At 38.6% G+C, this 14316-nt stretch overlaps 1 protein-coding gene across 2 annotated transcripts in view; it reads right to left on the reverse strand.

Moving 5' to 3' along the window:
• CCDC191 (coiled-coil domain containing 191) overlaps positions 1–14316 on the reverse strand; it is a 90392-nt gene that overhangs the window by 42202 nt on the left and 33874 nt on the right. For both annotated transcript variants that reach the window (XM_080824197.1, XM_080824196.1), the window contains exons 8-9: positions 11903–12093; positions 3583–3832 (exon numbers count right to left, since the gene is read on the reverse strand). In XM_080824197.1, the coding sequence (XP_080680323.1) occupies positions 3583–3832; positions 11903–12093 (441 nt within the window). The remainder of the gene's footprint in view (positions 1–3582; positions 3833–11902; positions 12094–14316) is intronic.

Below are 14316 nucleotides of genomic sequence, written 5' to 3' on the forward strand. Positions count from 1 at the left end.
ATATGGCTGAATAGTTTTAAAAGCTTTATCCTAAGAAGATGTGGTATACACACACACACACACACACACACACACACACACTGGAATACTATGCAGCCATCAAAAGAAATGAAATCTTGCCATTTGCGATGATGTGGATGGAACTAGAGGGTATTATGCTTAGGGAAATAACTCAATCGGAGAAAGACAACTATCATATGATCTCCCTGATATAAGGAAGTGGAAATGCAATGTGGGGGGTTTGGAGGGTAGGAATAGAATGAATGAAACAAGATGGGATCAGGAGGGAGACAAACTATAAGAGACTCAATCTCACAAAACAAACTGAGGGTTGCTAGGGGGAGGGGGGTAGGGAGAGGGTGGTGGGGTTATGGACATTGGGGAGGGTATGTGCTGTGGTGAGTGCTGTGGAGTGTGTGAACCTGGTGATTCACAGACCTGTACCCCTGGGGCTAATAATACATTATATGTTAATTAAAAAAATAATTAAAAAAATAAATAAAAGCTTTATCCTATAATGGATCTCATTTGATAGACTGAGGTATCATACCCAATTTTAAGTTCTATATAGAGGGGGAGGAAACAGAATTCTTAGTTGGAAAAACTTCTCCTGGCCAAAATAATGCATAGTTAAAACGTCTCTTTTAGAATGGTTTGATTCCATGGCCTAAGGTCTGACCAGCTTTTGATTCGGCCATCTGTAGGGGTACAAGGAGAAAGATACTATGGACTACTTGTTCCTTAGAAGTTTCTTGCTCTAAGGTACTCAAAAATATTTTTCATGATGATGGAAATATTTCCTATAGACTCAGCTCAAGTGAAAAAAGTGATATATGGAAACTCTGACATGCTAAAGACTAAAAAACAACCTATTTCAGAAATGTCAATGGACATTTATTCATGAGAACACCTACTTAAGTAATTTAGCATCAAGCAGTGTATATGTTTTAGGCCCTTTTAAACTTTGTGATAATGGTACATTATTAACCCAGCAAGACTGTAAAAGCCTTGAGTATAGCAAAACGATTTCTTTTGGATCACAGTAACTTTTCAAGGTAAAAATAAGAGAATGAAACAAAGCTTAATGGTACGGACTGTACTTACTAGTACAGGACTGAACAGTCTGGCATAATTACTGAAAGTCATCTACTAGCTAACTGATAATTTTGAAAAATTTCAAGGTATAATGCATGCATTTGTGGTACATGAGTCCCTATGACTGTATAATCAGTGGGCGTCTAACTAAAGATACCATATTTTATTTGTTCATGTTATACTCTACACTCTGGAAAAAATTAGGGTTTATCTAATAACCTAGAGAGTCTATTACGTCCTTTTATTTTCACTTGCTCTATTTTTTATAATATCCTTCCTTGATAAAATTCTGTTCAGAGATTTAAAGGCTATATATACACATAGTAATTTTTGTGTTTTATGCATGTAAAAATACTTTGTGGACTTTTCAAAAATTTACAGATAACAACAGTGTAACTCTGAAAAGTAAAAGGTTCAGATAGCTATTTCTTAAGATGGAGACTCTGGGGTCTTAATGGAAACAAAATTATCTAACTGACATAAAGGCAGATAAATTGCCTAGAGGACCTAAGTCTCAATAAGGATCCTCATGATACCCCTTTGCTAATACCCTAGGCTTAAATTAAAACCAGCCTGGGTGTGGTGCATAAACAATGAATTCTGGAACACTGAAAATAAATTAAATAAAATAAAATAATACATACATACATACATACATACCAGCCTACTTGCTGGGAGTAATCAGGGTAAAAAGCAAGACTGAGGCCCCTCTGGTGCCCAACTTAATTTTATATGTTTGAGTTAAATACTCAATAGCATTAGGTGGAAGGGTCTGGGATGAAGGTGAGGGAGTAGAAGATTTTCTCCAAAGGACTTTTCAAATATGACAAGTGCAATTATGAAATAAAAAATTGATAGGATTCACTTTATGAAAACTGAGACTCTGTATAGTACCAAGACACCAAAAATTACCCAAAAAGACAAATGAAAAAATGAAAAAAAATTTTGCAAAATATATAGTAATAAAAACACCAGTAGTGTTAAAAATATAAAGAGCTCCTATAAATATGAAAAAGTAGAAAAACGTATAAGGGTATATGAATAGACAAGTCATTAAATATCTATCTTTCTATATCCATTTTCACATACATATATATGTAAACGGCCATTACAGAAAATATGTAACCTCACTAGTAATAAAAAAATGCAAATGCTGAAGCAATAATAAGATGAAAATATTTTACTATCAACTTAACAAAAATGAAAATGTGTTACAAGGCAGGAAAGTAGGCATTTCTTTGGCACAGCCTTTCTAGAAAGGCAATTTGATAATAGTTTCTAAAATGTGCATTCTATTTTTAGAATATTTATTATAAAATATAATAAAAACAAGATAAATATAATAATATAAAAATATTCTATCTTTTATATCCTAAGTAAAGCATTTAAGTAAAAGTGGATGTGTGCAAAGATTTCGTTACAAGGATGATCACTGAAGCACTGTTTGCAATAGTGACAAACTGGAAACAACTTAAATGTCCAGCAATACAGAAAAAGGTAAACAGATTCTAGCTTAGAGTTCATGATTGAATATCTGAGAGCCATTACAAAATGATGGCACTGAATAGCAGTCCTTAATCACAGGGTATTCATCAGGTTCACCTATGAAAGTAAAAAAAAATAATACAGGTACCCCACAACCAGAAATGCTGACTGAGCAGTTCTTATCTGTGGTTTACTGTCAGCTGAGAACTAATGTTGCAGCAGTAGATTTAGTGACAGAAAATCCTCATGTTATATATTGTGAAACTGCAACTTTTTTTTTTTTTTAGAAAAACAGAACAGTTAAATTATTATTAGGGAAAAAATGGCCTTACTTCCTCTGTATTATGTATTATGAAAAAGTAGGTATCCTCAATAACTTGGCTGAAGAACATTTAAAAGCTAAATAAAATATTAAGGAGAAAAATCTGCATATGCCTGAATAGAGAAAGACTATATAGCTATTCAACATGTCACTGGTGGTTATCTCCAGATGATGGAATTATAGGCTACTTTGCTTTTTCTCTGTCATTTTCTCCTATCAAATTATCATAATTAACACATATGATTTTTCTTATTAGAAAAATAAAAACTTAAAAATTTCCCATATGTATGTATGTATGTATGTGTGTGTGTGTATCACAAGCTCATTTAGATAGGAAACGTCTGATGATCAAGTATGAGGAGTTCCAGAGTTATAATCAATGCTTTATACAACTATTCCTGAAGGAGTCTTTCACTTAGTTGTTTTCAATTACCTCTCTATATTATGTCCCTACCAAGTCTCAAGTATACCAAAGTTTGTATGTGATATATAAAAAGAAGATTCGGTTCAAGAAAATAAACACTGACTGAAAGGTAACCTCTGTACACTGTACACAGCTCACACCCTCTATACAGTCCAGGGAAGGCAATCCGACAGCGGCTAACATAACCCAGGCTACACAAGGGCAGAGCTCAAACGCCACTGTTTAATAAACAGAAGGCCAAGCAAAAACAATGTACCTCTCCATGTCTTACAGGTGGATCCACCACAGCTGCTGCCTCCTCAAGTAGACTGATGCCTGATGACCCCTTTGTGCTGAGCTTCCCTAGTGAGGCTGCCTCCAGCAGCTCATTCATTTTCTTCCTAGTTTCCTCCTTTGCTAGAGCCAGCTCCCTCTTCAGGATCTCCGCACGGTGCCAACGCTGCCATTCTGTAAAGTGGTGTCGGAGAACCTGTTTCCGGTTACACTCACTGGCCAGCTGTTGTTTTCTAAGTAACAAAGTATTTCCCGTTAATAAGAAGCTATTTACAGCTTATTATCATGATAATACACGTGAAACACAAGTATAAAAGAGTCCCAGAAATGTTCCATCTTAGATGCATCATATCCTCTTATTTAAGCTAAATGGAATCGCTTTATCAAACTCCCTGGTACAAAAGGTCTGCTTGTAGAGGATGTTGGCACCTTAAGAGATTGCCTCAGAAGAAAGAGTTCTATCACATCACAGAGGCATATTACATTTTTAAAATTACCATAAAATAGTTTCTGAGTGCTTATAGAGGGGAAGGAGCAAAAGAAATAGGCATATAAATAACCACTTTTAAAATGATGAATGCATGAGGGAGATTTCTGCCATGCTTGCAAATCTAAGGAAGACAGAGGTTTGGAAGAAAGGGAATGGAAGAAGATATAACAAGTGAACTGTCAATAATAAATTAAGTATAAGGCTTATATAACATCAATGAGTGTGTCTCTTATGAAAGAAGGATGTGATCAGAGACAGGGTCTCTAAAGAGAAGGATTCATTTATCAAACCCTTAAAATGAATGAATGAAAGATACCTGCTCAACACCAGAAACGTGTGAAAGACATGTCAAAGACAAAGCTCTTGCTCTCATGGAACTCATTCACAGTCCAGTAGCGGGTCTGGTTTATTCTCTTCATAAGGAAGAGCTCCTTTTGATTCCTGGAAACTTTGTGCTATTAAGGGACATCACTGAGTGGAGCTGGGAACTGCCTGTTACCTTCCTTCCCAAAGAGGATCTCCATTAGGAGACATTTTTGTGGTGGCCAGTTGAGAATTCGGGCATGGAGGTCTCTGAGTTCTATCTACAAGTGGATGATTATTACCCCTGAAGAAGTAAGGTGTAGAGTTTGGAACTTATTATATCGCATCAGGGGTCAGTTTGGAGGTTTAAAATCTATTGTTTAGAAACCTACTTGATTTCATTTTGTAAAGGTGACTCAAATAAGTTCTCTATAATACTATTTGCATACCCATTTCTGTTAAACATCCATAATGCTTAGCACGCCTCATGGACTCTTTGGGGTCATATATATATTAGAAAAATCATAAAGTTCTTAAGTCAATGAGTCAGGAGAACATTTCTAGAGTTCTTAAATGCCTAAGTGATTTAAATCTTTTTTGACTGGCACCTACAGTAAGAAAAATGTTACACTGTGACACAATATACAAGTTTAAGTATATATGTGTGTGTGTATGAAACAAAAGTATATATAATTGGAACAGATGTTTCACTAAACAATATTCACCCTTACTACCTGAGGAGCATTCTGGCATTTCTGTTCCATTCCCCTTCTTTGAAAAATATAGCTCACCTAGAGCCTGATTTCAGGACCCACAAATTGGTTAAAACCCTTGATTTGAAAAAGACTACTCTAAAGTCACAGAATTTAACCTATGTCAGAGGAGTTGGATGAAACAACCAATCAGTGAGAGTAGAGTCAACTGAAATAGTGAAATTCAGGATAAACACTAACAACAACTCTGCCAACAGTGTATTTCATTGTATTTAATTGCTTCCCTCTACTGTATTAATGACAGGTACTCAATTAATACTTGATTGATGTTTTTGTAATAAAAGTACAATATAGGCGGTAATATTTATACATCGAATTTAATTTGATGGAAATAAATTATCTAATATGGGCTGAGTAACTTTAAAATACAAATTTTAGAGGAAATAAGGATAACAGATCAGGTAGCAATCCAGGTAAGAAAAAAGCTCCAAAACATCAATGTTTAAATAGTGAAACAAGTAAAAAGCCTATAGCACTTTTCTTAAGTGAAGATCATAAATTTCCACTGGATAGAAGATATATTTTGCTCTGTCTGATTAATGTGAAATTCAATTTACATCAATCTGCTCAGGAAGGGGGAGTGTGAAATTTACCTGATGTGTTAATTTCATGTTTTTAGAGCATAAACAGCCAAAAGCAGCATTAGGGTAAGCGACTGTCATGGAAGAGATTATTTGGACACTATAAAAAGACAAAGAGAAAAATATTTCTGCAACTATCAGAAAAAAGACTAAACAGTAAGAAAATGGGTAAAAATTGCATGTTGACCAAAGTGCTTAGAGCCCACGCTATAGTGGTTATGTAGGGGACTTCAAAATGTATTTAAGATATCTACATTTATGCATTGAAATGGAAGAGCAGAAATGCAGAAGCTAGGGATCCAGACACAAGGCTGGTTTTATTCCTTTCCTCTGCAGTTCACTTCGGCAGAGGGATAATATTCCAAATAAGCTAATTTCCATATTTTTTAAAAGATCACACTAAAGACATAAATATTTCTGAAAGTGAAAAATTACTTAAACTTCCTAAAACCTCAATCTGATGCAGTACTTAGGTAAGCTAACCAAAAGAAATGGTTTCAGATACAGTTCCCAGATAATCATAAAATGAAGAACAGAGTTCCGTTAAGGAAAACATGCTTCCAAACTGAAATCTGGGAATTTCTAGCAAGAGTATATAAATTGATCATCATCGTTACATAACTACATGCACAAAAAGGCTGTCCCTAAAGACCAAATATGATGGAAAAAACTCCATTTTCTTTCCTCTTCAAGGAAAAACCTGATTCTTCCCCACCACGTTTGTCTCCTGTGCTTGTCTCCTTTACCTTTTCAGAGAACACCTCATTTCTAGCACTACAGTCACCAAATGTGTAGAAGTTTTTCCCCAGGCCAACAAACAACTCTTGGACACACAGGAGGGTATCCAAGAATTCAACTCAGTTCTGAGACTATCTACCCCAAAGACAGTGTCAGATCCCACAGGTTAAAGGCTCAGTCCCATAAGACTCTCCCTCCTTCCCTCCTCCCCCAGCTTCAGATGTCAGTCACAAACCCAGGTTATCTATCACCTGTGCTTCTGATCAATTGGTTATAGATCAGAGGTTCCAACCACCCCATCCTTGGGTTTGATTAATTTACTAGAGTAGCTCACACAACTCAGGGAAACATTTAGGTTGACCAGTTTATTGAAGGATATGATGAAGGATATAGATGAAAAGCCAGATAAAGAGATGCATAAAGTGAGGTCTGGGAGGCTCCTGAGCACAAGAGCTTCTGCCCCCATTGTATTTGGAGTGTCAATGTGGATGTGTTCACCTGCCTGGAAGTTCCTTGAACGCCGTACTTTTGGGATTTTTATGGAGGCTTCATCATGTAGCTATGGTTGATGTTAACTCCATTTAAGCCTTTTTCCTTTTTCAAGAGAATGGGGGACAAGGCCCAAAATTCCAGGTTTCTGATCATGGCTTGGTCTTTCCAGTGACCAACCCTCAACCAAGAGCCATCCAGGAGCCAAACCAGAGCTATCTCATTAGAACAAAAGACACTCCTATCACTCAGGAAATTACAAGGGTTTCAAGCGTTCTGTGTCAGGAACAGAGGTCAAAGATCAATATTAGAACAAGAGATGTTCCTAGTACTCTTAACACTTAGGAAATTACATGGGTTTTAAGAGATCTGTTCAGGAAACAGGGGCAGAGACCAATTTGTATCTTCTATTATTTCACACCTAAGAATATAAAATATAAAGGTTTAAATAGGAATTTAAATATGAACTGTGCTGTTCAGAATCAACACCTCAAATGATGCTTACTGATCAGCACATGTTCTAGAACCTGTTAAGTCAGAAGAATACTAACGAGACAGGGGACAATAGATAAGTCCTTGGAAGTTTCTAAGCCTCAGTTTTCTCCTAAAAATGGTGTCACCCTAAAAAACAACAAAACCTACATTGCCTGTCCTACAGGATTTTTTTTTTTTTAAAGATCTAATTGAAAACACACACACACACACACACACACACACACACCCAACACCACCCCTGAATATATAGAACAAATTCTCATGGAAGTTAACACTCTCCTAGGACAAGACCACTAGATATCTAAAAAGTGTCTTGAATTTTTTAAAAGGAAATGAGAAATGATAAATAAATAACCACACACTCGTGATCGGATTGAGTGCTAAACTCTGACGCAGAACACGAAAACAGCAGCGGTGCGAACAGCTGCATTTGGGATGAGCAGGAATGGGGATGGATAAGCTAATGCATTCAATAATGCACCAGGCAGCCCCCAGGGAAAGAGTGGAAGCTGACAATGATTCTGTCTGAAAGAGTTTTAAAGCGAGCCAGGCAGTGCAAGTGTGGGCCCCCTGCCTGTCTGACAGACCTATGAGGAGCTTTACCAGCTTTGGATGCCATGCAGTTTCTGGCCTCTTGCCTGGTTACCCAGGTGAATATGGAGGTAAGAGCACCGAACATGATATGCAGAGGGGCTCCATAAGTGATTGCCCAAAAGAATGCTAAAATGAGGTGTGGGGATATGGAAATACCTGACAGTCTATTTTCAGCTCAGCCTCCCTACCTCTAGGCTAGCATGTGGGCTCACCCCAGCCTGCTCCCACAAGCTGGCTGTGTGCTGGTTTACCAGTTTTTTCCCCAAATTAAAAAACACCATCTCCTACTTAGCCACACTTCTCGCTCAGAAGATGGGGCCCATGAATTCCTATTTTTAAAAAGCTCCTCGGGGGATTATAATGTACGATAGCCAAGTCTATGTCACTCCTAAGTATTTTTTTGTGGTGCCTTCTGTTGCAATTATTTTTAGTATTTGGGTACCATTTTTCACTTCACTTAGACTGAAAACTCCTAGAAGGTAAGCGTTTAACACTTTTTTCCCAAGTCCCCTTTCCTGTACTGTACTGTACTGTAAACATCAGTAAAGCTGGTTGGCTGAAAGAATATATTCTATCAAATGGAATGACAGAATGAGTGAACAAATGAATGCTATGGTTTCAGGGAAGCCAAAGGGCCAGTTTGTCCACCAGCTGGCCACAGGACGCTCAAGTCCTCAGATCCCCATCACTGACATTTTGGGCACTGTTTCCAGACAACACCTGTGAAAGTATAAGAAGTTTCCTGAGAGGGATAACATTAATTGAGGATCACAGTAAAAAAGTATGAGGGACTTGAGGGACAAAGGGAAGAGATAAAAGCATGTTCTAGGAAAGGCACAGAACTCTGGTGTAAGAGAGGGAAGGACTGCAGGCAATGTGGAGGTTAGTAAGGGAAGGACAGAGGTGCTTCTCAGGTGAGAACTGAGAAAACAGGGGCTCAGGAAGGGCTGGTGGAAGATGCTGAAAACAAGCCCTGCTTCTTCCTAATTTTGTCCAGGGCTGGCCATAAATGTAAGAGAGGAAGGGAGAGAGGATCAAAGGACCTAACTTCGTGTGTGCACCAGGTTTTTGTTGTATTATCTAAGCAGGTGAATTCTCAGGATCTGGGAATATTTGTTAATGTTGAGATTGTATTATGATATGGTACTGGAATTTTATAATACCCCTTCCATAGCTATTTTTAAAAGAAAAGAGATAGATAAAAATAGAAGAGAGAGAGAGAGAGAAAGAGAAAGAAAGAAAAGAAAAGAAAAGAAAGAGGAAGGAAGGAAGGAAGGAGCAAGCAAGCCAGGAAAGCTGGACCCTGAACAGGGGACAGGCCAGTGGGGGTAAACTCTAGGTGTCAAAAACAAATGGGGATCAGGAGCTGGAGGATAAGGACATAGCTGACATCTGAGTCATGGGCACAGCACATGATTTCCATGTCCGGGTGGATGAGCCACAGAGCTCATTCACTTACTGACTCACTTATTATTCAACAAATATATATTTGGTGCCCAGTGAGGTATAAGGAGAAACTCTGATGAACACAGAAAAGAGGCTCTCCAGACATGCTCAATCCCACGGACATTTCTTGGTTTCTGCTCATAGGATCTACCTCTGAGCTTTTTCCCCACCTTTAATATCCCAAACTTCTTTGAACAAAAGCACCCAACTTAATTTCTAGAACAAAGAAAAACATGCAGAGGAGCCAGGAATTTGTAGGAAAGCAGCACAAAGGATGGTTTGTATTTAATAGCTCCTTTCTTCTCATGTTTCTAGCATGACTTATCATTTTTTAATTACCACTTTATTTTTCATCTGCAACCATCTAAAGTAAATTGCCATGGAACTGAAAAATATGGCTGTCTTAGCACCTAGATGCAATTTAACATTTAACACAGAAGCAGGGTGGTATAGGAAAAAGCACCTGATTCAGAATCAAAAAACCAGACTCTAGTCTTGGATTAGCTACTCTTACCTTCAAGACCTTGAGGGAGTTGTTTACTCTCTTTAGGCCTTTCTTTTAACATCTGTAAAATGATGGGCAAGATTAGACGATCCTTGAGGTGACTTCCTACTCTAAGATTTTTTTGCTCTAAAGTTTGTAGTAAAAAAATTATTATGTGTTTTCTAACTCTGGCACTTAAGAAAAATGTAGTACCCATTCTGAACATTTAAAAATAGACACCTGAAAATAATTCACAGATACGAGACAAAAAGTTCTAAGATCTTTTAAAAAATTGGCACATCATGCTATTATGAAATCCCCATTTAGTGATTTTTATATTTAAACAGTTTAATTGGAATGAAATCTCAAGTTCTTCAGATTTTTCTTCCACAAGTTTCTTCTGGCATATAAATTTCACAGGACACTTTTAACTTCCTTACTCAGTTTCTACTCCCTTCATGCCCTCACTCATGTTGCTTCCCCTTTATAGCACCTCCAGTTTCCCTCTTTTACCCAGCAAACCCTGCTAGCCATTCATTTATCAGTAGGCTATCATCCCAATTCCTTTTATCAATCACTGGATACTGAGAACTTAGAAACAAATTATGGGAAAGAGTTTTCTATGCTGCCTTCCCCCCTCTCCCACCCCAATGAAGATTCCCCCAGCATATTGTAAAGAAAGGGTAACTAAGTCATCCTTCTGCTTAAAATCTGTCAAAAATTCACCTTTATTTAACAAAGAATCCCTAAACTCCTTGTCTTGGCATTCAAGGACTTTCACAAGTTGATGAACTTGAGAACCACATACTTGATGATCTCCAGCCCACCTGGATGGCTACACTACATGCCATTACCTCATCTCCCCATCCTCATCTAGGGGTGATCTACTTGTGGTAAGGAGTCCAGTTCACGATCTACCTTCCTGATGAAGTCCTTCCTGGCACTCTGCAGGAGCCTACCCAGTCCCTGGGACACTCTGTTCTGCTAAATTCTCAGTAGCAAAGGGGACACACTATGCAGTTTATGATGCTGCTCAACACTTGTCCCGTTTCTAGATCTTGTCTTCCCTACAGAACTGTGAGGCTATGCGTCAGGCTCCTGTGTATCCACCCCGGGGCCAGATGCTGTCACAGGGTTGCACAACTCTAGGGGGCACTATTTCCCTCTACATAACAATGATTTCACATACCATTCATTCAAGTTTCACCCTGAATGGCTAACAGAGTTGCCAGTGAGAGAAGTGATCACACACAAGAACATAAACTGTCCCCACCCCGAAATAAACAAATGGTTCCTTTTAAAGCCATGATTTAGGTTCAAGGGTGCAAAGTTGAACTTGGAAATGAAAAGAAGAAAATGTATTTAATTTTAAGATGCTGGGACAAAGCAAGTTTTATTTGAAGACAAGTTCTGTCATTCACAAGCGTAAGAGGGAGCCGATATAAAGGTATCAAAAACCTCTAAACAGGGTGTAGAACAAAAGATGGAGGAGTGGGAGGAATTACCTTGGCAGGTCTGCCCTCCCAAATGTATGTTCCCTGTGTCCCTAATTAACATTCTGTGTGCAGACAGGGATTTCTATCAATGAGAATTACTCGTTTATAAACCAAACTGTCTTCTGAATTGTAAGATGGTCCAAGGTACAATGTTGTGACATCAGAGGACCAGGGAAAAAGAATAATACTTGCTTCCATCAAAAAGGAAAGCATGGACATTAGAATATTTTAATTAAATGTTTTTCACTTAAAATTTGCAGTTAAAATTTTCTAGCTTTTTTCTAGAGGGGAAAAAAAAGCAGCAATAACCACATTTTATAATGGATGATCTACTTTTTAGATCTTATTTCAGAATTCTTCACGAGGAAAAATGCCCTAAACACACCAGGGTTTTCATGATACAAATAACAGTACCTGTTTTCTTCCCTAAGGTCATTCTGCATGGCTTCAGTCTCCCGCGCCAACTTCTGGGATCTGCTGTAGTCTCTCCAGGCCCTCAGGACCTTCAGCTGAAACTTCCAGTCGGAGAGGGTCCCAGCTTTTCCCAGCTTAATCCTATGATCAAGAATCAGCTTGTGCCAGGCAGAGAAATATCGTTTTTGACACTGCAACAGAAATATGTGGAAAATCACCACTGATGAGCACTCGTGTCTCTAATATCTAATACCGAGAGCTGTCACCTCAGATTCCCCCCTCACACTTTTTCTAGCAAATCTAGGAACTGCTGTCTTGATGGAAGGGAACAAAGTACAACTGCTTTATGCTAATAACGACAACAAATATTCAAGTCATGCAGCTGAGCTACTCTCAGGTTCATGACTTAAACTCCAATACTTAGTTCTCCCTGTAAAGCATCAGTCCTATGGGGAGCCTGAGTAACAGCCACATCTAAGACCCGAGTTCAGGGACTTGTTTGAAAAGCTTGAAACAACTGCTTCCAGTAAGACTGCTAGTTTGTCTTGGAGTTTAAAATACCAACTGATTAATTCATTCCTATTATTAACACTGCTGATGTCCTGCACAAAGGAATGTGGAAGACCCCCTGGAGGACAGAATGGGGGTCTCTGGTCCCTGGAAACAAGATAGCTTTAGCTGAGCCACCAATGACCATGACAGAGCTTTGGTGAGTGCCTAGAGACCAGCTGCTTGGGATGTCTGGAATCTTCCACGACGTGCATCTAACAGTAAGTTCCACTGAGCCTGAGGATGTCCCCAGAGAAGTACTTTATTCATGGTCCTAGTCTAAGAAAATCTCTGAGATCTAGCCCTTGCCTATATCTCCAACCTTCACAGTAAACTTCATGTTCCCACTACATCCCGTGACTTTCAGCTCTTGGCCTTACATCAACCACACTGTTTAACGCTTTCCTATGTTCATACTAATTTCTTAGTCCCCCTTTTCTGCCCTTTCTTTGACTGACTACTTCAGGACTCACTTCTCTCTGGAAGTTATCCTGTTACCAACCACTCTCCCCAAATATAAGCGTCCTTCTACTGTGTTCCCAGAGCAGCCTCTGCTTTCTTCCATCAAAACACTCATTACACTGTACTATAACCACCTGTTCACTGGTTTCCACTAGACTGTGAGCCTCCAGAAGGAGGGGACTGAGTCCCATGAATGGAAATGGAAAATCTGAGAGTTGTACCAGGAGTCGATAGCAATACAACAGAAAAGAACCTCACAGAAAGCGATTTTGTGGGAGGCAGAGGGGGACCTGATGACCAGCTCCAAGCACTTGCTAGCTCTCCTGGGGTCAGCTGTATTAACTGCTTCTGTCTGTGTAACAACACTTACCTTTCACTATTTCAACATCTAGTAAGCAGCCACCACTGGGTTTAAATTGGGGAACTCTGAACAAAATTAAGATATAATATCTCTTTTGAGAGGCTGTAGGGAAAGAGGGCAAATAAATTAAAAGACTAATGGGGGCACCTGGGTGGCTCAGTGGGTTAAAGCCTCTGCCTTCGGCTCAGGTCATGATCCTAGGGTCCTGGGATCAAGCCCCATATCGGGCTCTCTGCTCGGCGGGGAGCCTGCTTCCTCCTCTCTCTCTCTCTCTGTCTGCCTCTCTGCTTACTTGTGATCTCTGTCCGTCAAATAAATAAATTTAAAAAAAAAATTAAAAGACTAATGACCTAAGGGAACATACGTTAGAATTCTTAGAAACAGCCCATTTGGCTAGCAATGTTTTCTTACACAAGAATTCAGGTCTATTCCCATTTAGACAAATTACAAAATCTTCTTTAGAGAAACCACAGCAAACTTTAAAAAGCTCTCACTCCCTTTCCATCATGTCAAATGAGGGCATACTGTCTAGACCTTCACCTTCGATCCCCTGGAAGTAAGGGAAGAAGAGAAGAGATGGAGGAAGGAAGGGAGATTTGCTGAATACAGGTTATGCCTGCAGTCATAAAAAGGAACAGACACATACACATAGTTGCCAGGTTAAGTTTCTGCATTATTATTTGCCGGTCTAACCCACAAAATAGAGCATGAAAAAAATAAACTGTTAACTTGTGTGCCATTGTCAAAAGAAAATATCCTCTGTCTACCAAATTCATTTAAGAGACTCCTCTTGATGTACAGCTATCTCTAATTTTAACTCCTAGAATATATCTAGTGATGAAATAGTATAAACATAACCCACCTAGACAATAATAACACTATTAATAGTGTGCTTCTTGGATTTCTACATTCCTTGTCTATTAAGTTCAAGGCATTACTGTAAGCACAATATTATATGCATTTTATTAATTCATAGGCCATCATTATAAAACAGAGAGACTGCAGGTATTACTATGATTTCCTTACCAAGCTGAACTTCATG

The sequence above is a fragment of the Martes martes genome, assembly GCF_963455335.1.
Source record: "Martes martes genome assembly, chromosome: 1".
In the NCBI taxonomy this organism is placed as follows: Eukaryota; Metazoa; Chordata; class Mammalia; order Carnivora; family Mustelidae; genus Martes; species Martes martes.